The 26678-nt window shown below is 49.0% G+C and overlaps 1 protein-coding gene and 1 long non-coding RNA gene across 3 annotated transcripts in view; one reads left to right on the top strand and one right to left on the bottom strand.

Annotated features, from left to right (window-relative positions):
* Positions 1-18757, bottom strand: part of GAD1 (glutamate decarboxylase 1) — a 41858-nt gene extending 23101 nt beyond the window's left edge. The window contains exons 1-7 of one of the 2 annotated variants that reach the window (XM_078070980.1): positions 18556-18757; positions 18202-18327; positions 16977-17121; positions 13558-13620; positions 7891-8049; positions 6268-6510; positions 548-638 (exon numbers count right to left, since the gene is read on the bottom strand). In XM_078070980.1, the coding sequence (XP_077927106.1) occupies positions 548-638; positions 6268-6510; positions 7891-8049; positions 13558-13620; positions 16977-17058 (638 nt within the window). In that variant the 5' untranslated portion in view covers positions 17059-17121; positions 18202-18327; positions 18556-18757. The remainder of the gene's footprint in view (positions 1-547; positions 639-6267; positions 6511-7890; positions 8050-13557; positions 13621-16976; positions 17122-18201; positions 18328-18555) is intronic. The other variant, XM_078070979.1, reaches the window with a different exon arrangement.
* Positions 18758-21144: 2387 nt separating this feature from the next.
* The window catches only part of LOC144381623 (uncharacterized), a 59042-nt gene continuing 53508 nt past the window's right edge, over positions 21145-26678 (top strand). Inside the window, exon 1 of the long non-coding RNA XR_013447206.1 lies at positions 21145-21377. This is a non-coding gene — a long non-coding RNA (uncharacterized LOC144381623). The remainder of the gene's footprint in view (positions 21378-26678) is intronic.

The following is a 26678-nucleotide window of genomic DNA, read 5'->3' as shown; positions in this document are numbered from 1 at the left end:
GACCAAGATCATATTCCAAAATATGGAATGGACCACTTTAGATACATCATTAAGGGACATGGAGTCTTTTAACATGAAATTTCACACTAAATTCTGAAAGCTAGAATTATTCTTTCTCACGACCATGTTCTTATTAAATTGCATTATTCATTAAAAATAGCTTATTGAGTATTTACTATTATTTTTTTAAAAAGATTTTATTTATTTATTTGACAGAGAGACACAGCAAGAGAGGGAATACAAGCAGAGGGAGTGGGAGAGGTAGAAGCAGGCTTCCCGCCGAGCAGGGAGCTGGATGTGGGGCTCGATCCCAGGACCCGGGGACCATGACCTGAGCTGAAGGCAGATGCTTAACGACTGAGCCACCGAGGCGCCCGAATATTTACTATTAAATCAGAACTGTGATAAAGCTAAAAGATTTTAAGAGAAAAGATAACTAGGAAAACTGTAACAAATTATCATAGAACCATTGGAAGTGGACTTTTAAAGCAACAAGCCATAATCACATATCATGGTTGCTTATATGAAAATAATATGTGGAACTTACATATTGGTATTGGCAGTTGATGTCAGCCATTCTCCAGCTAAACCAATGATATCCAATCCAGTAGAGAGCTGGTTGAAAAATCGAGGATGACCTGGGAAGATGAGTAACAGGCAAGCATCAAGGCAAACCCAAATTTTTTAAGCTGTCTCCAAAGCAAAAGGCTGGCCATATTGATGGTGCCTCCATCCCAGCAGTCTAACAGGACTGCCCAAGGATATTGGGGAAGGAAGGGCGGGTTGACCCATGCTCTACTAACCTTTAGCATTAGTGATGTTCCCCAAACTTATGCTTCTGAAGCAGAATGCTTTTAAAGTTAAAAAAAAATCCTATGTCATGACACTAATAATCTTTCCGGTATCTAATTTGTTGATTTTCAGATGAACTTCTCTGTCATAATAATTTTTTAAATTACAAATCAGGATGTGGTGGTCCTAGTTTTATTTATAAATATTTTAACTTTTAATTTAACATCTCAAGGGTTCAAGATCAAGTAGATCAACATTTACTGATGGAGGAGAGCCTGCAGGCCTCAGAAAGGGTCTGTGGCTCTGTGGACCAAACCAAGCCCGGGGAAAGTGCCAGCTCTGAGGCTGATGTTGAGGGCATGCCGTCTCTGGATCTCTGTGTCACTCAAATATGATGTCAAGCATTGGTGTCTTTTGCCCATATATAGTCAGGTGACCATTAAACTAAATTTATTGCTGAGATAGATGACCTGGCATCTCCTCTGTGAAACTGAGGCAAATATAGCCTCCTTTACTCATCAAGTTGTTGGTAAAATAACTGTTATTACTTTATAACTCTGAAACCCTTTGCAACACAGAGGATGCTTTAACAAGCTTTGTTCTCAGCAAACTCAGGATTGTTGCCAAGTTTTGGCCAACTTGGCGTGCACAGGAAATCTCGATCCCACATCAGCAGGCTTGGCTAGGCTGTCGCGAAGGTGTCAATGCAATAGATTATCTAGGGGTGTGTGACAGAGGACTGGTGCTAGGGAGATACGCTGACTGCTGTGTTTCCAGTAGAAATTGCTTTTGCCTCTGAAATAACTGTCAGAGAGCTGGTGTTTGAATGTTCCTGGTCTGAGCCCCCTCTCTGAAAATGTCTATTCCTCCTTGGATGTAATGGAGACTCATTTAGAACATCCAGACTATGACTTCTTAGAGTATACTAATCACCATATCTCCAGAGTCCTCAAAAAATATTCCTGCTCCTCAGGGGAAAAAATGAAAGATTCATAGACAGTAAGCTTAGTGTAATTATGGGGCCAGATTCCAGACATTCATGTAGATTACTCTAAATAGCTTAAGCCAGTCCACTTTATTCTACTTTGCTCACTGCCAACAGAATCTACGAGATCTCCTGCAACCTAACAAATTTTGTTGCTATCCATTAAAAAAATACGCAATATCCATTTGAAAACTTTTAACAATAAATGTTTTTTTAAAGATATTATTTATTTATTTGAGAGAGACAGAGATAGCAATGAGAGAGCAAGAGAGAGCATAAGCGGGGAGGAGAGGGAGAGCAGGCTCCCCGCTGAGCAGGGAGCCCGATATAGGGCTCGATCCCAGTACCCTGGGATCCTGACCTGAGCCAAAGACAGACGCTCAGCCGACTGAGCCACCCAGGCACCCCATAACAATAAACATTTCAAGACAAGACCATATATATATATATATATATATATATATAATAAACGGAATTACACTATTGGACCATGTATCAAAGCCACTCAATATGGCAGAGACAAAAGATGAACAAAGATAGACAGACTGACACAAATGCCCTCAAATAAACATGAAACAGTATCTCTTTGTTCTTCGGATATATAAAGGAAACGAAGTTGTCTAAAACCTTACTTTTATCTTATGACTACAACATTATGTCCCCAAAATCTTATACCAGAATTTCTATCAAGTAACAAAATGACCTCTTTTAAATGTCAATTTCAAATCTCTTTATTCAATGAAATAACAGATGATAGATGTGGTACCAAGTCAGGTAGTGGGAGAAAGAGTTATTTTTTCAAAGTTAACTTTTTCAATAAATAAACTTCAAGGGAAAAAAATGGAGGGGGAAATCTATTAAGAGATATACTAAACAATTACAATGTGGAGGACTTGCTTGGATCCTGACTCAAATGAATTATAACATTCATGAGACCACTGGGAATTTGAACACTGACTGAATGCTTGATATCAAGGAACTGTGAATTTTGGATTTTTTTGATCTAACAATGATATTGTGGTTCTTTATTTATTTTAAAGATTTATTTTTTACTTTAGAGAGAGACCGAGAGAGCACACACATGCACCAATGTGGGGGGAGGGGGAGGGGCAGAGGGAGAGAGAGAATCTCAAGCAGACTGCCCAATGAGTGTGGAGCCTGCCGCAGTCTCGATCTCATGACCCTGAGATCATGATCTGAGCTGAAATCAAGAGTCAGCCGCTTAACTGACTGAGCTACCCAGGCACCCCGAGTGGTTATTTATTTTTTAAAGAGTTCTTGAGGGGGCATTGGGGTGGCTCAGTTGGTTAAGTGGCCGACTCTTGATTTCAACTTAGATCATGATCTCAGTGAGCAGGGAGTCTGCTTGAGATTCTCTCTCCCTCTGCCTCTGCCCCTGCCCCCCTCTTAAAAGAAAGGAGTTATTGAGAATGAAGAATATTTATGGGGATGTCTGGGTGGCTCAGTTGGTTAAGCGTCTGCCTTCAGCTCAGGTCATGATCCCGGAGTCCTGGGATCGAACCCCGCATTGGGCTCCCTGCTCAGCGGGGAGCCTGCTTCTCCCTCTGCCTGTCGCTCCTCCTGCTTGTGCTTGTGCTCTCTCTCTCTGTCAAATAAATAAATAAAACTTTAAAAAAATAAATAAACAGGGAAGGTGGCTTCCTCGTGCCCCCCCAAAAGAATATTTATGGATGAAATAGTATATCTGAGATTTGCTTCCATATAATAGAGAAGGGGGAGCGGACAAAGTGAAACAAAGTTGTCAGGAATTGGTAAGAGTTGAAGCTGAGTGTTGGTTACGTAGGGTTCATTACACTATTCTACTTCTGTGTAAGTTTAAACTTTTCCCTAATACAGAGTTAAAAAAAGAAGAAGTGCGGGAGTTGGCATAGCTACTGTGGTTGCGGACTAACAGTGTCCGTACCGGCTCATGAGGAATCTACACGCACTTGTTCCTTTTTTTTTTTCAGAAATATTTTATTACTTTGTAAAGAAATTTCCAAATACCATCATCTCTTCACAAACTGCAGCCAGCTCAGTCAGAGATAAGAGACAATGTTTTCACTATTAAAGCCCAATTCATTATTTTGGCTGAGTATTAATACCCTTAAAAAAACCAAAACAACTACCTTCCACTGTGTGTGGCTACCTGTGGGGTTTACCCTCTGGCTCTGATCTACATCTGATTACAGCTCAGCAACCAGGAGCTGTGTTTTCATATGGCAGCACCAGTTTACTTTCCCAGGGTCAACACCCTGAGAGGCAGCTGAAGGTTTCACATGGCCCGAGAGAGCATGAACTCTGTAAATGTAAATACCTGCTCCCAGATGCTACGCGGACGAACAGGGATGAACGGCTGCGGGCTAACTAAGTGGAGTCATACACTGCACTCAGAAGAGTCCATGCTCCTATGACCATGTGATGCTTCCGTTTTGTAGGCAGTATAAGCTGCTAGTTAGGAGGAACCCATGTATTTTTCTTTGAAGGACAACACTATTCTGAGCTTTAATGACAGAAGTACATGGTTTCATCTCTCTGAGAAAGTGCATACAGAGAGGCCCAACAAAATGACCAACAGTGGCCTAAACCAAGTCCAGCTAAGACATACATGGAGAATCCAGACTCTTTTTTATCTAGCTATATAACACTACTTGATCTCCATCAGGAATAGGTTAGCCATCAGGCCAAGGTGAGCGGTAACTAAATTGATGAGTGTGCTTTTCTTTAAAAATCAAACACAGACTTTATGACATAATTAGGCTTTGTCCATCCTGCAGTTATTCAAGGAAGCTACACTTATTTCAGTGGCATTGGCAGACCTCAAAAGCTGTTTGGGATTCCTTATTTAAAAATGTCTCTCTCAGGGCGCCTGGGTGGCTCAGTTGGTTAGGCGACTGCCTTCGGCTCAGGTCATGATCCTGGAGTCCCGGGATCGAGTCCCGCATCGGGCTCCCTGCTCGGTGGGGAGTCTGCTTCTCCCTCTGACCCTCCCCCCCTCATGCACTCTCTCTCATTCTCTCTCTCTCTCTCAAATAAATAAATAAAATCTTTAAAAAATAAAAATAAAAAATAAAAAATAAAAATGCCTCTCTGACCGGCCTCATTATTCCATTATAACACTTTGTTTTTGACACCCAGTAGTCTTACTCAGCTCTATCACCCAAGCTCCCTAGTCTTGGCCTTAAATCTCTCTTCAGGTGACTAGGAAGAGTGAGAGGGATAATAAAGGAGAGGGAGAGAGAAAGAAGAAAAAAGAACAAGGGGCTATCAGGGGCTGCCCTGTGGTGGCAACTATGCCACGGATTGCCAGTTCCTGCACAACTGTGTGCCCAAGAGCTCAGGCAAGCCAGACTGCTGTGGGGAAAGAAGCAGTGAGAAGAAACAATTGCTTTACTCCCAGGCTTAGAAACAGCCAGATAGAAACCCAAAAAATCCTTGAACCTGAGGCACCTGGGAAGTAACGACTTTGGCCAGGACCACTGATTAGAGAGGGTTCCTGCAACATGAAAAGGAGGCAAGAGGGCTTCCTCAAGGGCCCCCTGTTAGAGATAGGATTTAGTGACTCAGAGCATCTAAACTCCAGAAGTTGAAGTAGGATGCAAATGGTGTGTATGTATGTGACGTTTTTGCCTTGCCAACAGAAGGTGTTGTGGGTTGAATTGTGTCTGTCAAAAAGATATGATCAAGTCCTAACTCCTGATTACTGTGAGTGTGACCTTATTTGGAAAGAGGGCCTTTGCAGATGTAATCAAGTTAGGATGAGGCCATAACTGATTGGAGTAGGCCTAATCCAAAGACTGGTGTCCTTATAAGAAGAGAAAACTTTGGACACATTCACAGGGAGAAGGCCAAGGGAAGGTGAAGGCAGGGATTAGAGCGATGCATCTACAAGCCAAGGAAAGCCCTCGACCAGCAGCAGCTGGAAGAGGCAAAGACAGATCCTCCCCAAGAGTCTTCAGAGACAGCATGGCCCTGCACACTGAAATTTCAAACTTCCAGCCTCCAGAACTGTGAGAGAATACATTTCTGTTGTTTTGAGTCACCCAGTCTGTGGTAATTTGTTATGGCAGCCCTAGAAAACTAATACAGAAAGGGAGGGAAATGGGCCCAATTCTCCCCAGTTTTAGGGACAGGCAAGGGTAGGATTTATCAGAATGAAATAGGCATGAAACGGAGGAGAGAAAAGAAGTAGGAAGCAGGTCATTCTGCTCTTTTTAGCTTGTGAATAAATCCAAAGAATGAAAACTCTTTATACAGAACTTAACACAGCACCGTGTGTTTGTATTTTTAAATTTATGTTTACAATAAATGATGAGCTTTTGCCCAGGTTGGGCCTTCCAGCCCCGGCACTGCCCAAGGTTGTTCTGTGGTCACTGAACACACTGCTGCCTTCCCTCACCACCTTCCACACGGGTTTGCCATCCTCAACTGGCAGGGGTGTGAGAGAGGGCAAGGTTCCTGCTGCATGTCCATCTGGCTCTCACCCTTACCTGTACGGACCCCATACTTCAGGGTGTCTCTGCAGTCAACCAAGATCTGCTCCAGGGACTCGGGGTGGTCTGACAGCTCCAAGTTGAAGCCCTCCATGCCTTCCAGCAGCTGGTGTGGGTGATGGAAGTCCAGCACCTTGGTGGAGCGATCAAACGTCTTGCGGACATAGTTGAGCAGTATGTCTACCACTTCCAGTAGGAACTGCACAGTTTGCTCCTCCCCATTCTTTGCCGGAAGCAGATCTGATGGGGGAAAGCCAACAAAGGATTATCGCCTGGCCCATGTCTAGGTTTCCTCAGCCCAGAAATCCCAAATACCAGCCATGATATCTTTACAGACCTAATTTACTCCAGGTTATGTATACACATGGAGAATCTGATGTACCGTCTCCCCAGAAAAATGCACATATGCCTACACACAGAGGTTTTGCATACTTTCTGAAGGTTGGCAGACTTTCCGATAGTTAGGCTGCTCATAAATGGAGAGCTCTGAGAAGCCATGAGCAGCTGGTCACTGTTGTTGTCCACTTGTAGGCTGACTGGGCACCTGTCAGGAACGTGATGGAGGAGGCCTCTGCCCTGCTCCCCTGAGACCAGGTGTGTGTCTCTCTACATCTGGTTCAGACACTGGCCTTCTGGTTGGCCATTATGATACACTTGATCGTTGATGGCAGAGGGTGAGGGTTCTGTGGGTAGAGGCTGAGGTCCCCCCTGCAGAGTAGAGCGGTCTCTGTAGTGTCCTTAGAAAACAAGAGCTCGAAGGTGGGGCTCAGAAAGGTGGGAAAGGAAACTCCCACATCTCTCCCTCTCGACCTCGTCCTTTGGGCTTGGGCTTTGGGATGCCTGGGGGGTGATTTTGGGTTCCAGCCTCTGGTAGGCAGAGTCAGGCTGGGTTAACCTGGGAGGAAAACTATGGGGGGCCCCAACTGAAGTGGTGAGCCATAGCTCAAGAGCAGATTGGCTTTACATAATGCTCTGTGTAGATTCCCAAGATTATCTCTGAGGTTTAGTGAAGTCTTATCGACTGTTTGGGTCTGGCCTCTATGGCCTGTGGGAAGCTAATGGAAGGGGGGACAGGGGAGTTTACCTTCAAGCTGTTCAGGAGAGATGGGGAAAGCTCCTCCTGAGACCAGAGTTGTGGGGACAGAAGTAATAATGAAAGATCTCCAAAAGGAAAATGAGTTTCAGGACAGTACTTGGTCATTAGGCCCAACCACACAGCTTCCCACAGAGTGATTTTGTCGTTGTTGCCGACCTTGGAGGATGAATGCTATTACGGGAATCACTGGATTTTCTTATATGTAAGATTCCTTTGGATTCTGAGAGTCTATGAAACTGTATTTGTCCCTGCAAGTGTCTTTGCAGTTGACTGTTTTTACTGACTGCCCTCATCCAGCTTCCAAAATGATGAAGTCCTAGGCCATAGGGAAGAAGGGAGTATATTATATTTAAATACTGGAAAAATCATTTCATGACAGTTCAGAAGGAGTAATGATCAATTTGGTCAAAGAAGTAAAATTTTAGGAAAAGGTTAAGAAACCTAAACAAGAAACCTACTGGATAGTACTGGACAGGGCTGGGGAGGGTTGGGGGGTGTGGGGAGGGTAGGGGGGCGGGGACTACCTCGAGCAAACAGGTTGGAGAAGTCGGTCTCTGTGCGCCGGAAACGGCCATCCCTGTCGCTGTTTTCACAGGAAAGCAGGTTCTTGGAGGACTGTCTCTCCTTGAAGGCGCTCACCAGCCGGCTCTTCTCTTCCAGGCTGTTGGTCCTCTGCAAGAAGCCTGTGTAGCACAAGACGCTGGGTCAGAGGGAATGCACGAAATTCCCAGCCTCGGAGCGTCAGCTTCCAGGCCAGGTCCACTGTCCGTGCGGGGTTCCTGCTTCTCCTGAGAAGAAGCTGAGTAACTGCATCTTATGTATAAGGGTTGTGGCACGGCTCGCCTTCCGGCGGGGAAGGGACGGTGCCAAGTGTCATCACTGGTACAGACCCGGTCATGCAAGAGAGGAAAACAGTAAGCAAAGCCCATTCTCCTCTCTGAACATGACTCTGAACTCAGAATTAAGTCAATTGGACAGCTTCCACTCCAGTAACCAGCCCCAGGATGGGGCTTTAAGGGGAAGGACACTATCGGGGAGGATGCTGCTGGCACCAGGTTTATGGGCTGTGCAGCCTGAGGAAGGAGGGGGTGAGGACCAGCACTGGGGGTTAGGGAAGGTGCTTTCCTTGGGCACCAGGTAACGCTCACAGGACTGAAAGTAGGTGCAATTTTTCTGACCCAAACCTGAAGTGCAGCTGCCTCCATACCACCCCCTCTCCTTGAACAAAGGTATTGGGGAAAGAGACAAGGAAGCATAAAACCTTATGTGTGGTGACATTTCTTCCTGTAAATACTGACTGAGCATCTGTTGTGGAAAAGCACTTTGCTAAACATCTAGGACAGGGGACAGATAAAGATAAATGAGACAGATCTCCTACCCTCCAGGAACTGACAGTTTGGCAGATGGGAACCCATGTTGTAATAAAGCCAGAAAGCCACCCCAGAACCCCACAGAGCTGAACTCGCGAGCCTGGGGTGAGATACAAAGCACCTCACATCTGCCCCTCAGAAGGAGTAGAAATCTCTCGTACCTGCGGTGAGCAGCACAAACACCACCAGTGGCAAACAGAGAAGCAGGCTGAGGCAGAAGGCCTGGGGACTCTGCCAGCTAGGAGCACACTCCTTCCCTTCGTACCCACACCCATTCCTTCTGGGGCTCAGGACCTGCTGACCCACTCCTTCTCTCAGCATCTCCTCCCATTATGTCTCGATCTTAGCCCAAAATGCAACACACTGAAAAGAAGAAGAAAGTTCTAAGCTTCTCAGTGACCCCAAAGCTGTCTTTGTAGATACCAAGATCCTTGGGGAGTCATGCACATCACAAGACAGGCTTGGAGGAAAGTCCCAGGAGGTTCAAAGAGAGGCAAGTTAATCTGGGGAATTAGGCTTTACTTCCCCAGGACTGCAATTCAGTGGCAAGGGGTGGAGGAAGGAGGGATGCAGGGGAAAGGCTGCAGGGATTGGAATCCTCCCACACACAGGAGCAGGGTCTATTTTTGGAGGGAAGAATAGGAAGGTAGAGGCCCCAGGCCTTTCATTGTTCCCAGCACCTTGTTAACTTATCACTAAAGCCCCAAAGGACATCAGGAGGGGGTAAGACACCATAATAGAGCTCCACACTTGGGTGTAAAGGTGGGGGTTTGTATCCTTTCCCTCACCCTTCCTCCTACTTTCTTCATTTCCCATACAAACCCCAGAGTCCAAAACCAGGAGCCAGCACTCATTTGCCAGAGGCACCTGGTTCCTGAATTCCAAGACTGCTCCCCTAGTCCTGGAAAAGTGAGCTATGGAATTTGCCAGCCTGAAAAGACCAAATCCATGTGGCCTAATGGAGGTAAGGTCCTGCCCTCTGAACTCCTACTCTTTAGGTCTCTGACCTCTGGTTGGCTCTGACTCACTCCTTGGGAAAGCCTTAAGTCTCTACCTCGAAACCCCTTAGGAATGCCTTTCCTCTGGGCAGCGGCAGGACCTACGACTTCAATTTAGGCTTTGGATATTATCTCCAAATCTGACACAGGCAGTTCCAGAGGTGTCCTGATAGGATGGAGAGATGACAATTATGACACAACTTTAAATCTGCATCTCATCCCTGGAGTGCACTAGGAATCAGTATTTCCTATAAATCCTATGTTTATCTTTTGAATAGCATACTTACATTGCATTATAAATTGTGTTTAAACCCATTAATTTGCTAATATAAACACTTAATGCATATTGTTATCAGAATAACAATGTCTTGGAAGGTATCTGTTTTTTAAAATATTGGAAGCCTCAAAAAAGATAAATGACCGAGTTCTCTCAAGGCCCTGAGAGGCTCTGGAAAGAAATGTATGCTTCTCCAAGGATGACCAGGTGGTGGATGACATTGAAGTCAGTGCTTTGACTACTTCCCTGGCTAGCAAGGGGTCCTGGAAGCAGGGGTCCCTGAGACTGAAGCAGATTGGATTCTCTCTTGCTCCGCATACCACCTGTGAGGACCTAGTTTAAGCAGTGAGTGACTGGTAACCCAGCTCAACATTCCCAAGAGGCAAAAAAGAAAAGCAGAGGCAAACCAAAGCTGCACTTGACTTTGGTCAGCTTGTTGCTAGCTTTAAGGGGAGAACAGGAGGCAAACCCTGTCATGACTCCTCCTTTGGGCAGAGGGGAGATCCTGAGGCTGGTTCCTCACTCCTGCCCCCAAACTCAAAGGCCTAGGGGGCCCATTGAGTGGGGAGGAGTGTAGGGAACTAGAGAGCACTTGGTTTGAGCAAGTCTATGAGCTGTGCATGGCAGAAGGGCACAGGGCCAAGGGGGTAAGGAGGGCTAAAGCCCATTCCACCCCCCGCAACCCCTGCTCTTGCTCAGCAAGCTGTAGAGTGGAATTGCATCTACCTGGAGGAAGGAACTTTTTTCCTGATTTTTATGGGCTCAAAATACCTTGCCAGATCTCCCCCGCCCCAACTTCTTACTTCAACAGAAGCCAGAAATACATAATATCTGAAGTCTTTCTCTGTTTGAAAGTTGTATGGCAACTGACACAAAATCAAACACACACATACACACACTGCATGGGCTAAATAAAAGAGCTCATAGGCTGTAGCTGGCAGCCAGTTTGGGACCTCTCCATATATAAGTGATGGAGGGCCAAGGACACATTGGGAAGTTAGTAGAACCCAGAGCCCCTGCATCTCCTTCTATTTAAGTCATGCCACCATGCTTGTAGCTACCCCATTCTACCTCTTGGCAAACCCTGGGTTTCTTCTACCTGATTATTTTCCCAGGGGATTCTGCCTCTGAAGCAGAGGGTACCACTGGTGAGACCCAGAGCCTTTTTGCAGCTTTCCTCCCTGGCTTCCAGGGAAGGGAGGTAGGAGAGGGGGTGGGAGTTGAATCTTGGCAAGGCACTGAAGATGTTTATGGGGGTCACCTAGGGCAATGGATTTGGAGGTGGGAAGAGGAAAATTAATTCTACTGCTGTCTTAATGTGAAAGGTCAGACCAACCTGGAGAGTGTGAAGAAGGCATCCTCCAGGCTCACGAATGTCTGGGATGAAGGGAGTTGGGGTGTCCCTGAGTGGAGGTGGGAGGCTGTGGATTCAGGTCCAAACCAAAGACTGCACTTCAGAAAGCCAGAGTTGGTCCAAGGTATGGGAAATAAATCCCCCTGGTGTTTTGTTTCCTTTCAGAATCAAGCCTAATGTGAAGCCTCCTAACCTGTGGCCCCCAAAGCTTGCTTTTTAGCAGAAGGCAAGTTCCCGCTCAACAGACTACCAGCCCTTTCCTCCTGTCAAACGGGTTGCAACTTTCCTGAAATTAGTGTTGGGGTGTGTGTGTGTGTTTAAAACAGGGAAGAAACTCTCCGCGGATGGTAGCCCCCAAATGCTCAAGAGCTCTCCCTCATAGTAAGTTGATGCAAACTCGGGGACCCCTATTCGCGGACCCAACGAAGCTCAACTCTTTCTTGCCCGTTTACCCTTTAGGGGCACTCAGGGCGTGTCTCCGGAAGGGGGCCCCAGGGGACACGGCCTGCGGCGCGACGCCTGGCTCAGGGAGTGCAGGAGGGACGAAGGTTGCCGGCCAGGCAGGCCCAGGACCGTGGGGAAGGCAGCCCTCACCCCAAGTCTCCCCCACCCTGCCGGCGACCGCGGCGGGCGCCTTGGGCTTGCTCAGTTCTGCTTGCCCGCCTGCATGACAATGACGGCTGCAGAAGCTGAGCGCCGTGGCCGCCGAAGGGACCGGGCGCGAAACGGGCCATTAAGCCGGGAATGGCGGCTGGGGGAGGGGGCTATTTATAGAACAAAGCTCTGCTGCCGCCAGCCTCCCCCGCCCGCCGACGCCGCCCGGGCCTAGCCCCGCGGGCCTCGCGGGCCGGAGAGAGGGCCAAACCCGGGGCCGCCCCGCGGCAGGGCTGGGCTTTCCCTGGGAGATGGCCGCGTCTAGGCGTTGAGCAACGCTTCCTCACCGTGGATCGAGGGGACAGAGCCCCAGAAGCGTAGGGAGGGCGTCTCGCGGCGAAGCGGGGAAGGGAGGGTGGTTCCCAGGAGCCGCTAAGTAGCCCCTGTCCTCTCCGGGCCCCGCCGCCGCCTTCCTCGGGCCCCCGGACGCAGAGAAGCTGGAAGAGCAGGCCCAGGGAACACTCAGTGGCCGGCTCGCGCTGGGGCGCTCGGGGCTGGGGCGGGCGTGCCCCGCGCCCGCTCCGCCGCTATCTCCCGCGCGCAGCCGCTGACGGATGGCTCTTTAATAAGCCCCTCGTTAATCTTCCCCCGCCCCTCCACCCCCTGCCCGGGAACGTCCGTATTTTCTGGCCCGATAAGGCTAGAGATTTTAGACGGTGAAATGTAGCAAGGAAAGCAAGTCCTCATTGTTCAGCCGGAGCCACTCAGCTGTGTCCCTTCGAATAAGTCTCCTTTTTTCCTTAAAAAAAAAAAATGACGTCCCTTGGGCGTTTTCATTTCAGACCCTCACGTCTCCGGAGAACGGTTCTTTCTCCTCTCCAGCTCCCAGATCTATTTGTCTTCCTCTCTGGCAAATCGTGCCCGACACCCTCTTTCTCCTCTTGAGGCCCCACGCCCCCGCCTGCCCCCTTTTCCTTCCTTCTCCTTCAAGGGCAAGCTCCGCAAACCCTCTGGCCCGAGCCGTCCGCACCTCCCCCAGGCAGGCCACCGAGGGCTGCAGGCAAAGAATGAAAGAACGAAATCTGAATCCGTTATGACATCTCGGGACACATTCTCAAGCTGGGGAGGCCACTTTCAACGTACGCTGGCGGGGACTTGGGGGGGGGGGGACGACGTGCCAGCCTCCGCCTCAGGCGGAAACCATGCCCTAGGCCTGCTCTCCGGGAAAACCAGACCAGTTCACCTCTTCAACCAGACCTTCCCCACGCAGGTAGAGCGCACGCTTAGGATCGGCCCTGACGCCGGCAAGAAGAGCGGGGCTGCCGCGCGGGGGCGCTGTGTCCTAGACCCGGGAAGCCCCGCTGTCTCTTGGGAGTCCCGGACTCCAGCCGAAAACGTACCCCCCAGCCGGGTCAAGGGAAGGCGGAGGAGGTTTAAGACTTGTAGAGGGGCTTCTCGCCAGGCGTCGGGGCTGTAGGTACTTTAGAAAACCAAACCCAAGAGCCGGGATCTCCTTCCTCTTGCGCCCCACTCTCCCAAACCCTCAAAGCCCGAGAGCTGCGCCGCCCTGCTGGGCCCCAGCGGGCCCTTCCACTCACCGCAGATCTTGAGCCCCAGTTTTCTGGTGCATCCATGGGCCACGCCGCACCAGGTGTCATACGCTAGAAAGCAAAAGAGGTGCGATCAGTGAGGTTCGGAGCATGTGGGGGACCGGGTCGAGGGCAAAGGTATTCTGGGGAGGAGAAGGCAGGTCTTTCGCCAGTGCTCCTCAATAAAAACTCCTTCCTGAAAGGAGCAAGAGGCCAGATACGTGGGCCGAAGGGCAGACTCGTGCCCTTCGAGTGCCCATGACACTCCCTTCCTGCTCCCACTTTCAGGTATAGAATGGTGTCTCTGAGAGGCCGAGCACCCATGCGGCCCGCCAGGCCTCCAAGCAACGCCGGCGGGGGGGTGGGGAGGCGAGACCCGAGTGGACCACGTACAAAAGAGCGGGCTAAGCCGCACGTGTTACCCAGCACCCACCCGCCAGGCCCTGTCCCTTGGTCTCCGCCCTGCAGACTCGAAGGGCGACCACAGCAGCCCGGAAAGGGAACACAGAGGCATCTGGGACCAAAACGTCTCATAATTTCTTGGCGGGTCTCCAGCCGAGTGGCAGCTTAAAATAAACTGGCATGAAATGGGGTCGCGGAAGAGTTCAGGAATTAATTGGGTGAAAAATAGTATTTGACTAGATGATCGGGCTCGCATGACTGCTCTTCAGTCGGACCCAGAGTCGGGAAACAATAGTGTGCCTCCGGTCCTCATCGCGGATCCCCTCTTCCCAACCTGCCCCTCGTTAACCCTTCCCTCAGACGTCTCAGGTCTGGAGCAGGCGAAGGCAAAGGGAATCAGGCGCCTTTCCTCCGGGTCCGAATGGCCGACCTAGGAGCCGTTGTGTTTTCCTTCTTTACCAGGCTGTTCTCAAACTCCTCAGGGTCTCTCCTGCCCTCGGGGTTCAGCTAGCAGGAAGGAGCACGGGGGTGCCTGTGGAGCCCGCGCGCGCTGGTGCGGTGGGCCCAGCGTGAAATTCCCTTCGTATCTCTCAAAGCAAGGCGCTTCCAATCACTCCCATCCCCCACCCCACCCTGGTCCGAGCTTTCAGCTCCGCGCGAATGTCGGCGGCGATAAGGAGAGTGACATCCATTAAACCCGAGGCACAACAGAGCCCCAGCGGGGAGAAGAAATAGACCGACGTCAGTGAGACAGCGTGTCACAGATGGAGTTCCTGCCACAGACAGGAAATCGGTGCGAAAGCAAAACCCTTACAATAAATAATACCTGGCGGGTAAAGAGCTATTTCCACTCAAAAAGTGCTTTCGCTTTAAACACCATCTCAGCTAATCCTCAGAACAACTCTATGAAACAAGAAGAGTGTTTATCTAAGATTCATTTTACAAATAAAAAATAGGGATTCAGAGAGGTTAAGCGATTTTTCCAAGGTTACTCAGCTGGGGCACTGGTGTTCAGACCCAATGCACTGTCTGTCAGAGCTGGGGGTTACAGTAATAAAGGGACAGAGGGATGGGGGAGAGGAAGTGAGAGATCCCCTTTGGTGTAGCGAAGAGGCTGAGTAAGGTTGTGCGGATTGAGCAAGGCCACCTCCCAGGAGGCCTTGAAGAGAGAGAGAAGCGGAGCCCGCTGGGCGGGCGAGGGTGTGTCTGCAAGGGAGGATGAGAGCGGGCAGAGAGCCCGGCGTGCGCCCGCAGCCTAGGGTGCCCAACCCGCAGCTGGGCTGCCGGGGGGAGGGGGGCGGGGGGGCGGGCGACGACGTTCTCAGGACAGGTGCTGCACGCTCTTCCCAGGCAGGGTCCTCGACTATCTTCCCTCTGCCTCGGTGCCTTCCGGGCGCGCCAGGCCATGTGCGAACTCAGGTCAGCGCCTCCACTGGTTCTCGGCCCTGAGGTTGGGCGTACGCGCTCCACCGCGGGCTGCCGCCGGGAGGTAACGTTAACCCGGGTGAGGTGGGATGGGGCAGGACTCTGAGGTGGGTGAACACTGCGGTCGCCCTGCCCTGTCAGGCAGCAAAAAAGGGGCGGGAAATGTGGAGAGGTCTGGAAAAAAAATCCATCAAGGCCAGAGCAACAGACAAAGGCGGGCAGGCCTCGCGTTCCTCCCGGCCTGATCCGGCCAGCGGCCGCCAGTGCCCGGCTCACGTGCCACCAGGGCTGGCGGCTCTCCCGAGCCCCTCTTTGTTGTGTGGGTAATTGTAGCTCGCCTGGGGGGCGGGGAGAGGGAGCTGCAAAGGGAACTGAAACGCAACCTCAGGACTTAGGACAAGGCCTCCGGGCCCGGGAGCCAGTGGCTGCGCCAAGGGATTGGAGAGGGGGCTCCCGGGATAACATTCCCCCATCTTCGTTGATGGGAACGATCGACATTTTCTCAAGCCTATAGAAAGTGCCATAAAAGCATAGCAATAAGCCCTCCTAACCACACTGCCATTTCTAAACCGCTCTTATATAGAAAATCTGGGGCTGTTACTACTGGAGCTGATAGATTGGGGGAGGGGGACTCATTTCAACCCAAACTGCAAAAAAAGAAAAACAACTCTTCCATCGCCAGACTTCTACAGAAAGGTAGGAAATAAATCTGAATTAAAGACAAATTCTGGAAATGGGCTGAAGAGCACACTGAGCTAGAGGTGGGAAAGCATAGAACTCACGTCCCCCCTTTTATCTGGTTCCCCTTTTCTTCTCTTTTGCCGACCTGTCAATTGCTGACAGATCTCCTGCCCTGGAGAAAAGAGAAGGGTGCTCTCTCCTCCCGCCCTGGTAAAGCTTCTTGCCGCTTCCTGGCTCTCCACCTCTCTCCACTCAGGTTGCTGCCCGCTGCTGTTTTTTTGTTTTTTGTTTTTTTTTGGTCTGAGATGTAATTAATTGTCTAAAATGTCGAGGCTCAGTCTCAAACCGTTTTATGCACCTTTCTCGCCCCTGGCTTCTCCCTCACTCGTCAATAGCTCGACGAAAATTTGGAGCAATTAGGGACCCCGAGTTTTCTAAAAGCTGCAATTAACGTCGAAATTTCTGCTGATTATAGACTTTGAGCACAGCGCAGGGGGAAAGGAGGAGGGGGTCAGATCTCAGCTCAACGAGAGCTGGAGACAGAAAACTCTCTATTCCCGCCGAGACTAGAGTCTCCTCACACCGCCCTCTGCCCCGACCCCCCGTCGTCCCACCAAGCCAAAGAAACCGCACACAACAAAAACAACACTCTCGCCGCCCGTCCCTCCCTCGAAGCGAAGCCCCCAACGATCGCCGCTACTCGAAACTTGCGTGGTTCCCACTTTCCAGCGCCCCAGAATCGCCTAGCATTTCTGGCAGTCAAACGACCTCTGGCCGAGACCCAGGTCAGAGCCCCATTTCTTTCCAGCCTCCATCGTCTCCACGCTCCCCCTTCCCTTTCCACCAGCGCAGCCTCCTCACGTCCCAGCGCCCCCATCTTCCCCGCAGTCCATTCGATAGGAAACTGGGGCAGAACCTACTTGTGGGGCGCAGGTTGGTAGTATTGGGGTCCGCTCCCGCATTCGAGGAGGTTGCGGACGAAGAAGGGGTCGAAGACGCCATCAGCTTGGTCGTCCCGGGGCCTCTGCTGTCCGAGGTCCTCGGCCAGTCGGGCGCAGGAACAGGCTGCAAAGAGATGCGAGAGCAGTGCGGGGAGGGCTTCCGGGGTCCTGCGCGGGAGGCGACTGAGCGGTCGGGGGCGCGGACGCTCCCCCCCCAGAAGTCAGGGCTTGGGACAGAGAGGCGGGAGAAAGGGCACCTAACAGGCTGAGTCGGGGTGCGCCGAGGGGAGGAGGAGACGTGCGCGCGAGCTCTGGGACTCCGGCGCCGGCAACGTAGCCCAGGGCTGCTCTCCAGTCTGGCGGCGGAGCGGGGTGACCTGGAGTGCAGCGCAGAGACTAGGGGAGCCCAAGGCCAGTTCAGGACGCAGGGGTGGGGGGGATAGGGCTAGGAGGGCAAGGGAGCCTCAGTGCGCGATTTTCCAGCCGAGCCACGACAAGCCCCATTGGGCTCTCAGCAGCCGGAGGGCGGGCAGGCGGGGGGGAGTGCGCACGGGGCGGGCACGTCTGCTTCGGTGTCTGGTTCCCGTTGTTGTGTCTGGTTAATTCCCTGGAAAGAAGGAGGCTAACTGCTCCGAGGACCGGGGACTTTGGTGAGACACGGTGAGAGGAAAAAAAGGGTCCATATCTTTACGTTCTCTCTCGGACTTGGCGGGGAAGAACTACAGTCACCTTGCACTCTAGACAGCCAGAAAGCAGCGGGTCGGAACCTTGTCTCCCTCTTGTCCCACCCCGTTTTGAGCCATGTGGAAGCCTAGGACGAGGCTTGGTCCGGGTTTCTGTGTTCCCTCTCCACCCAACTCTCTGAGGTCCCCGGATTTTTCGCTGTACAAAGCCGAAGAGGTTGAGTGTGGCAAGAAAGGGGAACATTACTGGGGAAACGAACTTGCCCTCTGCGCTCGGAAGGCGGCAGACCAGGATCGGTGCGCGACGCCCCTGTACTGTGCTCGGCGCTGGCGCGATGGCTACCGAAGGCCCCGGGACAGAGGTGCCGGCCAATCTGGGTAGATCTAAGACCCCGCAGAGTAGCACCTGCTCGCCACCGCCTTCACACGCACCCTGGGATCCCACACCTAGCCCTGCGTGCGCATTCATACTGTAACGCCGGCCACGGTAGACCGCAGCTTCTGGGGAAGTAACAGGTTACCGCTCGGAGTCGTGCCTTTGGCAGCTGCTGCTCAGGAGCCCTTTGGTGAGACGGGCGCTCACCGCCGGGAAGCGATGGGGAAAATCCTCTCTCCACTTCAGCGCGGGTGTCAGCCTCTGGGCATCCCTAGGCGTGAATTTCGCCGGTGGGGGTAGGATGAGCGCGAGGTCGGGGGTCGCTGCGCCGCGCACCAAGGGAGAGCCGGGAGTAGGGCAGGCGGGACGCGCTCTGCTAGGGAGGGTAGATGGCTGTCGCTGGGAGTGCGGGTTGGCCAAGAAACCGCGGGTCAAGAGGACCCAGCTGAACAGCTGAAGCCGGGCACTGGAAAGTCCGGGCGGCCGCGCGCTTACCCACCTGGGCTAGGCGACAGCAAGCAGGGCGCTCCTGCCGCTCCTCTGCGCAGCGCGCAGCGATCCGCTCGGCCCCGGCCCTGCCACAGGCGTAATCTTCCCGGCGTCACCTCCAGCTGCCGCCGGGCTCCCGCCAGCACCGTCCCGCACGCGAGCTCCGGAAGGAGAAGAGAGCGGTCGGGAGAGGCAGCTGGTAGGCTTCGGGGGAGGCGGGGGCGGAGTGGGGAGGCGGGGACGGCTCGGCGGGGGAATCACGAGGCCGCTGCTCGCGGGGGCAGCTCGTCGGCAGAGCGGTGGGGCTCCTTTGCAGGTGCCTGATCGCCTCTGGAGCTCTAAAGGGCGATTATAAATCCAGATCACGGTTTGGGGCTCGGAAAAAAAAAGGCCCTATGAGTAATCCAGAACGTACTCAACATGCTCTATTTTTTGAAAGAGGGTGTCGGGTAAGACGAGGGAAAAGATAATTCCTATGAAGAGTTCTGCCTCGTTGAGTGCTTCTTCTTCATCCTTCTCCCCCTTTCCCTTCCCCTCCCATATTTTCGGGAAGACTAGAACAGTGGCTTTGCCTCAATTTCTTTCCTCGCGGTTCCCCCAGATCTACGACCCCGCGACTCTTACCTGAGTAAAAGCGAGCTCTGGCGTTGTGTCCTCGCTGGCTCTCTACTGAGCCAGGACTGTTGTAAAAGCAAAGGAGGCAGAGATTGGAGGGGAACACACAGACCCCGGAGGAGACCCCGTCTCCTTTCACTTCAGTTTCTTCATCCAGCTCAGAGCCTCCCCAAAGTACTTTACCTGAGTACCGCTACCCACGGCCACCCGCAGAGAAAAGGTCCCGTTTCCCACCCACTGTGCACTCCCTGCTAGTTTTGGTCCTCTTGGTAATGGGGAAAGAAGTCCTCCTGATTGATCACATCTGAAGGTTAATAACACGCACGAGCGCGGCTTCACACAAACGGAAACCCGAGCACAGAGGTGGCCCCAGGGGGCGGGGTGGGGGTGGGCTCCCTGCTCTGCCCATCCCCTCACCCCACCCCCTACGATTTTGCGCTCTTTAAGGATTCTCCCTTTGCATTATTTAAGCATATTTAATGAATTGCCGCTTTCGGAAAAGCACCTCACAATAAGAAGGCGTTCGCCGAAAATTTTCCACCAGGGGGCGCCAGGCGCCCAGAGACCGCGAGGCCCTGTGCGGGCGGGGTCTTTCCTCCCCGCGGGAGCTAACTAACCCCTGGAAGTGCTGTCTGGGCTCTATTACTCTCCCGCCTCTTCAAGCCATCCCTCAGCCAGCCTCGTCGCTAATGTATGTTCTCCTCCTTCGTCTACCTCAGTGTCTTTTCCTTTAGGGCAAAAAAAAAAAAAAAAAGTTGATCTTTGTGTGTGGCTGGGTGATACCGTGTAACCAGTGATTCCTTTACTCGTTTCACAGTGATTTTTTTCCCCCTGTTACTGTGCAGCAGGCAGGGGTTATTTATGGACACGTCTGCGGCCTTGCTGGTCCAACCGAAGCCCGTACCTTCTCTCTGAACGACAGAAAATCTTACTAATAACCGAAAATTCCCTAATAAGATCGAAGATTCCGCCCTGAGAAGATATAGTCCCATTAGTAAGAGGGATAGCGCTCTGAGGTTTGAAATAACCGCGTTGCCCTTGATAGTGAAGAAAATACTGTTGTCCTCTCTCTACCTCACAATAAAAGCTCGGGCACTTTTTAAGGACACAAAAGCATCCTGAACGGCGGCGGGAGGGCAGTCACCGCAGCTCTGGGCGCAGAAGCTCCAGGCTGGGCAAGGTGGGCGTGCCCACTCAGCGAAGGAAAGGTCCCTTCAAAACCTTGCACCGCTACGCTTGAAATGTGCGGTTGACTCCGAAATGAGGCTCGGAATTCCACCCACGCCCCCTCCTCAGGCCTCCCTAAATGAGATGGTTGCACCAATCAGAGAGCCCAGTGCCCGTGCTAAATCATGGAAGACGCAAGGAGCAAGGAGACCGGCGGGAGGAGGCAACAAATCCCGATGCCCCTCAGGGGCCGTTGTCCCAGAAAGATGCCTGCTCGCCCTGGCTTCTCAACCCTCTCCCAAGACCCGAGATTCCCCTGAAAGGAAGATTCATTTACTTTCACCTGTGGCTTGAGACTGAGAAATTTCCAGCCACTCCCTCTTCTGACCCCAGTGTCCAAAACGTTCACCCCTAACGTTTTAGCCAAGAAAATGATCCCGTTGGCAAAAAAAAAATCTACAAAAAGCAGGTATCACAAATTAAAGTTGAGTCCGTCCAACTGCAAGGACATCCCTCCCTTTCTCCTTTATGGAGGGGGAGGGAATGAAGTCTCGTCCTTAATTTAAAAATGTTTAACTAAATATTTAAAAATTAGGTAATTAAGCGAATATTTATTAATCACTTACTATGCGACAGGCGCTGTTCTCAGGGAGTTTTACACTGTTCCAGCAACTTATATTATCTCTGCACTCATGGAGTTGACATTCCAGTTAGGCAGGGAAAGTAACAGACTTGGGGACTTATGGTTTTGGTTTAATTTCCAATTATCTCCCCTTCCAACCTAGACTCTTGGACTCAGCGAGATGTTAAGGAGCCAAGGGCCTGGAATTACAGCCAGTGAATTGGGAGACAGGGCGTGGCTGTTTCAGGACCACGGACAGCGCCCGCCGTTCTGTCCCTTAGGCCTCCCTTTAGTCGGCTTCAGTCACCAGCTCTCGGCCAACCGGCCCCACAGACCCTGCCCGCCTCCCCTCCCGGCTGTAACTGCGGTGTTTTCCCCCTGTTGGAGTGGGGGCTGGGGGATTAGAGTATTTCGTCCTCTCCTTCTCGGTAAGAATTTGTAGTGAGGGTTGTTGTGCTTGTCTTTTGGCTCTTTAGAACATTTGGAATCCCTATTTTTGTTTGTTTTTCACTATTCTTTTTATCTTTTATTACTCCCGGGGTGGTGGGGAGGAGATGCTGTGGACAATGGGGGTGGAAAATAGATATCCTCTACAGGGACTCGAACCGGTGGTGAGGGGTGGTCCGGAAAGGAGTGGTGTCCGCCCAGCTGTTTCGTTTGCATTTGATGTAAGGTTTAGAGCTTTGAAGAAATGGGAACGCGGAGCCCAGAGGCGGAAGGAGTGGGCGAGCGCGAGCCCTCCGGTCTCTCCTGGGTGTTAGGGGTTTCCGAGCCTGCAGCCCTGGCTACTCGATCCTGTCCACCCAGGACAACCTTCCTTTAGGTCAGCGACGGCTGGGACTTGGGAACACGACCCTCCGCCCACAATGCCCTTTCCCAGGGATGTTTAAAGATATTCCAATCGGATTTGGAGCCGAGCCTTTCAGCAAAAGAAAAAAGGGAATGGGTGGGAGGAGAGTAAGGCGTGGAAGGGGCCCCAAACAGGCTGCGGGAGAGATTTTTATGCGTAAAATATGGTCCACGTCAAGGTGAGTAAATGAGAAATGTCACTCTTTTTTTTTTTTTCTTTTAAACGCATTTAGCATTTTTAGCCTCCAGGAAAGGTAATTTGGAGCCACGGTGTTGGTTCATTTCCGCTGGCTCTTTAAGATCTATTTTAAGTATCTAATTTATGACCAAAAAAGAGGGGGGAAAAATGGCAGTGCTCACCGTTTAAACGTCTGTCTCCTGAGACGAGAACTGTGGGAAGCGTTGTTAACCTTACACTCGGCTTTTCTTAAGTCGAGGCTAAAGCCTATTCGGTGTGTTTGAGTACTTTAAAGATAGTTCCCAAATTATTCTGGACTTTCTTTGGGGACCATCGCTAAATCGACACCCCTACTTCAACAGATCACACCATAGTCACTCCTGAAAGGCAGGAAAGGGTTAAAAGGGTTGTGAGGAAGGCAGAATTTCAGCCAGAACGAGGGAAAGGACTCCGGAAATTACAATCTTTTCTGCTAATGAAGAGAGCTGAGTTCCTCAGATAATCGTCAAATGGTCCTTCCTCCTTGGTATTCAAAAGATGAAAATATTCTAATATTAAAGAAATTAATCAAGGAGGACACAGTGATTTGTATTTGGGCAAATCTTGCGTAAATCTTAAACCCAATTCCTGCTATTCCAAACACGCAGACGAGGGACCAGCAGGTGGCGATAGATTACAATTTCTGAGAGGAAACAACAGCCCCACAAGGGAGCAGTTCTTCAACGAAAACTGCAGGCCCGTCCCCGTTCACATTCATACCCTGCCATATTTCACAAAGCAGGGCGGTTTAAAATGCTGAGAGATGCTGCCGGAAGTGGGCTGAAACACCCAGGGTCTCTGTCCCTTTGGTGAAAGAGACGGGAATGTGAATATCCATTTCTTTCCCCACAGAGCTTTACCCCAAAGGTAGCCTTAGGAAAGGAACTCTTTGATAGAGGCAAGGTATTTCACTGCAAAAGTGGAGACCAAGGAAATAACAGATCTGGACTGCAATTCTGACTGAGAGCTTTTAAGATGTATCTATATTTTCTACTCTTCTTTCAACAAAAACTAAGGCAAAATCAGTCTTTTCCCAAAAGAGTGGATGCAACAAAGTTGATTTCCCACATGAGATGCTTTGGTGAAATGGTATGGAATGGGAGAGTGGCTACAATAATATTTTATCTATTTATTTCAGTGTAAAAGCTCTTACTGTTTAAAATAACAGGAAGTTAGCCTTTGTTTTTAGATGTAGGTGACTTGGACTATTGTTTATGAGAAGCCTCTGGAAGGTTCTGACTCAGTCATGGAATATCTGAGAATTTAAATTTCTGTTTCAGATTGGGTTCCTTTCCGAATCCTGGCCAGTTACTCAGGGAAGAAAACTGGAAATTTAATGGGAGGGATTCATCTGAGCTGTTGTAGCTCAGTCCCTTTTATGTCAAGAACTTACATGTGAGAGCTCACTGGAATGTATTCACAGCCAAATTTCTCACCTGTATCATCTGCAAACAGTACCATGGGTTTCCCCAAAGCACTTAGTCACCTGGAGCTCATTCTTTCTATCTTACCCTCAGTTCCAAGACTGAGGTCCTGTTTTCTTTGCCTTTGGGTAAGTCTGGGACCCCTCAAGCAATGCCTAAATATGTGGGTTAAATGATAATATCTTCTCACTGGGGCTATAGGCACATTATCTCAACTTCAAAGCCAGGGACAAGCCACAGACAAGCGGCTGAATAGACAATATATTCCTAAAAATCTTCAGGTGGCCATCTGGAAGGCACCTAGCAACTGAGGAATGAGTGTGCAGAGTCATTTTGCACCAGTTGTTTTTTCTTGTTATATCTGGATTCAGATGAGTTGAAAAGAAAATGTAGAGAAGGAAGAAGTAAGTCTCAAAAAGTCAGAACCATCTACAGGACCTCAACTAGCCTACGAAGGAGCCACCAGTTACATTAGTATTTAAGCCATCGCTTTAACAGGTTGTAAAAGAGCTCAATTTAGCAAGTTTTATTTTGAGACAACTTTCTCAAAGTATTCTTTTAATTCTGTTTAGTACATGATTTTTAATATTTTTCTTCTTATTTTCTTTCATTGGTGAGTTACAAACTAAGAGAAGGAGGCTTTGGGATGATGCTGCTGCCTGCTGATTTGTGTATTCTGCCTCACCTTTAGATGAGTTCTTTTGACGCCAGTAGGAAGAAACTGAACTTGGTGCCTGTTATGATGAGGAAGAGATTTTCCTCCTAATACACTGTCCAGTGGTAGACAGGGTACTGTGAAATTTATCATCTTTACAGAGTGATCATTTTCAAGTAATCCTTTTTATGGAAAGGCGTTTAAAATAATTTTTATTAGAGGTGAAGATAAACTTAGGACCTGAGAGCATGAAGCAGAAAAAACTGCATTTCAGAGTGGAGAGGAGGCAAGTTACAGTATTAATAAAGGAGGAAAGGAGCTCATGAAAGTTAACCAACTATTTGTCGGGGAGAAATAATTTTCTCTGCTCTTCAAGGTCTTCCTAGCTGGACAAAGAATCAAATTGATATGAGACAGATTAACAGGAGAAAATCAAATTTCATTTTGTACATAGGAAATCCACACAGACATGAAATTCCAAAGCTAGGCAGGCAAAATGAGGAATATATCATCCTGAACTAAGGAGAAGAGATTAGGGGTCTGGGACCTCAAAGGGAAGGAATGCAATTCACAGGAAGATGAAAAAGAGTAAACACTGTTTAACCCAACAAATGTTTGCTGAGCCACTCAGGAACAATGGGACATAGAGGATTTGATCAAATAGACTTTGTTAGGTTCCTCCTTGTCTACCACACCTAGTTCATATTATACTGTAGTTATGTATGGTGATAGCTCTCTTCTTAGATTGGGTCCTCTATCTAAATTCTTTTTAGGCAGTTGATGGGGAGGTAAAGAGCTTTTTCTGAATCTGCTGGGGTTTTTAAAATTTATTGTTATTATTTCTTTCTAACTCAAAAGAATCTTTCTGCCAAAGTGGCCTCTTGGGGTGGCCTGCCCTTGACCCCTATAATTAAAAATATATTTGTACAGTTATTCAGCAATAGGAGCAATAATAAGTTCTAAGAAAATAGGGACTTTGGGGGGTGCTATTGATGTTGGATTGCAATTTTTGCTACTTAAATTATCCAATTAAATGTAAGGGTAAGCAAGTTTGTGAGTATATTAACTGTTCTATGAAGATCAGCAAGTTTCTATATCAGATGACATTTCTTTTCTGAACATAATGGCCTATTTATTTACTTATCAGTATTTATCCTCATTAGAAGCTTCTAGCATACCAAAAAGAATACTCAGGCCTGCTAAAATGGCTCACATATAATAGGCACTCCACAAATATTGATCTCTCGTTTCTGCTTTGCCTTGTGTTAACTTTTCTGTACCTCAGGTCAATTTTACCTTAACTCTTTTTAAAAGTTTATTTTAAAAAATACATAATTTTTACTTTAAGATAATATGTAATTGTTGAAGAAAGTATAAGACTCTATAATGAATTGAAATAACCTCATCACCCAAACTCAACCATAGTTAAACGTTTATTTTATTTTTTTCCCAGATTTCCACCCCCCCACCCCACTTCATGTATAGGCTTAATTAAAAAGTTTTTCGTATTGGACAGATATTTGTACACCCATGTTCAGAGCAACATTATTCATAATAGCCAAAATGTGGACCCAACCCAAGTGTCTTAACAATGGATGAAAGGATAAACAAAATGTGATATATACACAGTGGAATATTATTTAGCTATAACAAGGAATGAAGTATTGATACATACTATGATGCTGATGAATCTTGAAGACATTATGCTAAGTGAAATAAACCAGTCAAAAAAGGATAAATATTTTAAGATTCCACTTATATGTGGTACCTAGAATGGTCAAATTCATACCGATAGAAAGTAGAACAATGGTTGCCTGGGGCTGGAGGGAGGGGGAATAGAAGTTATTGTTTACTGGGTATAGAGTTTCAGTCTGAGAAAATGAAGTTCTTAAGATGCATAGTGGTGATATTATCACAACAATATGAAAATACTAAATGCTACTCAACTATACACTTAAAAATGATTAAAATGGTAAAATGTATGTTATGAATATTTTACCACAATAAAAGTGATGCATGCCCATGACAAAAAAAAAAAAAAAGAGAGAACAAATAAAAACTATAAATTAAAAAATAAACTCTTCTTACCTACCTCCCCTCCTCAATTGCACAACCCAGGGATAACCATTCAAACCAGTTTCATGCAGGCATACCTTGGAGATATTGAGGGTTCAGTTCCAGACCACTGCAATTTAGCAAATGTCACAATAAAGCAAGTCAAATGAATTTTTTGGCTTCCCAGTACATATAAAAGTTAAGTTTACATTATACTGTAGTCTATTAAGTGTTAGCATTATGTCTAAAAAATCTAATGTACATACTTTAACTTAAAAATACTTTGTTAAAAAACACTAACCATCATCTGAACTTTCAGTGAGTCATGATCTTTTTGCTGGTGGAGCTTCCTGCCTAGATGTTGATGGCTGCTAACTAATAAGGGCTGTGGTTGGTGAAGGTTTGTAATTTCTTAAAATAAATTTATTTTTATTTTTATTTCTTTTTTATTTTTTTTAAAGATTTTATTTATTTATTTGAAAGAGAGAGACAAAGTGAGAGAAGGAACACAAGCCGGGGGGTGAGAGAG

The sequence above is a fragment of the Halichoerus grypus genome, chromosome 4 (assembly GCF_964656455.1).
Source record: "Halichoerus grypus chromosome 4, mHalGry1.hap1.1, whole genome shotgun sequence".
In the NCBI taxonomy this organism is placed as follows: Eukaryota; Metazoa; Chordata; class Mammalia; order Carnivora; family Phocidae; genus Halichoerus; species Halichoerus grypus.
This window is presented reverse-complemented; position numbering and strand designations above follow the sequence as displayed.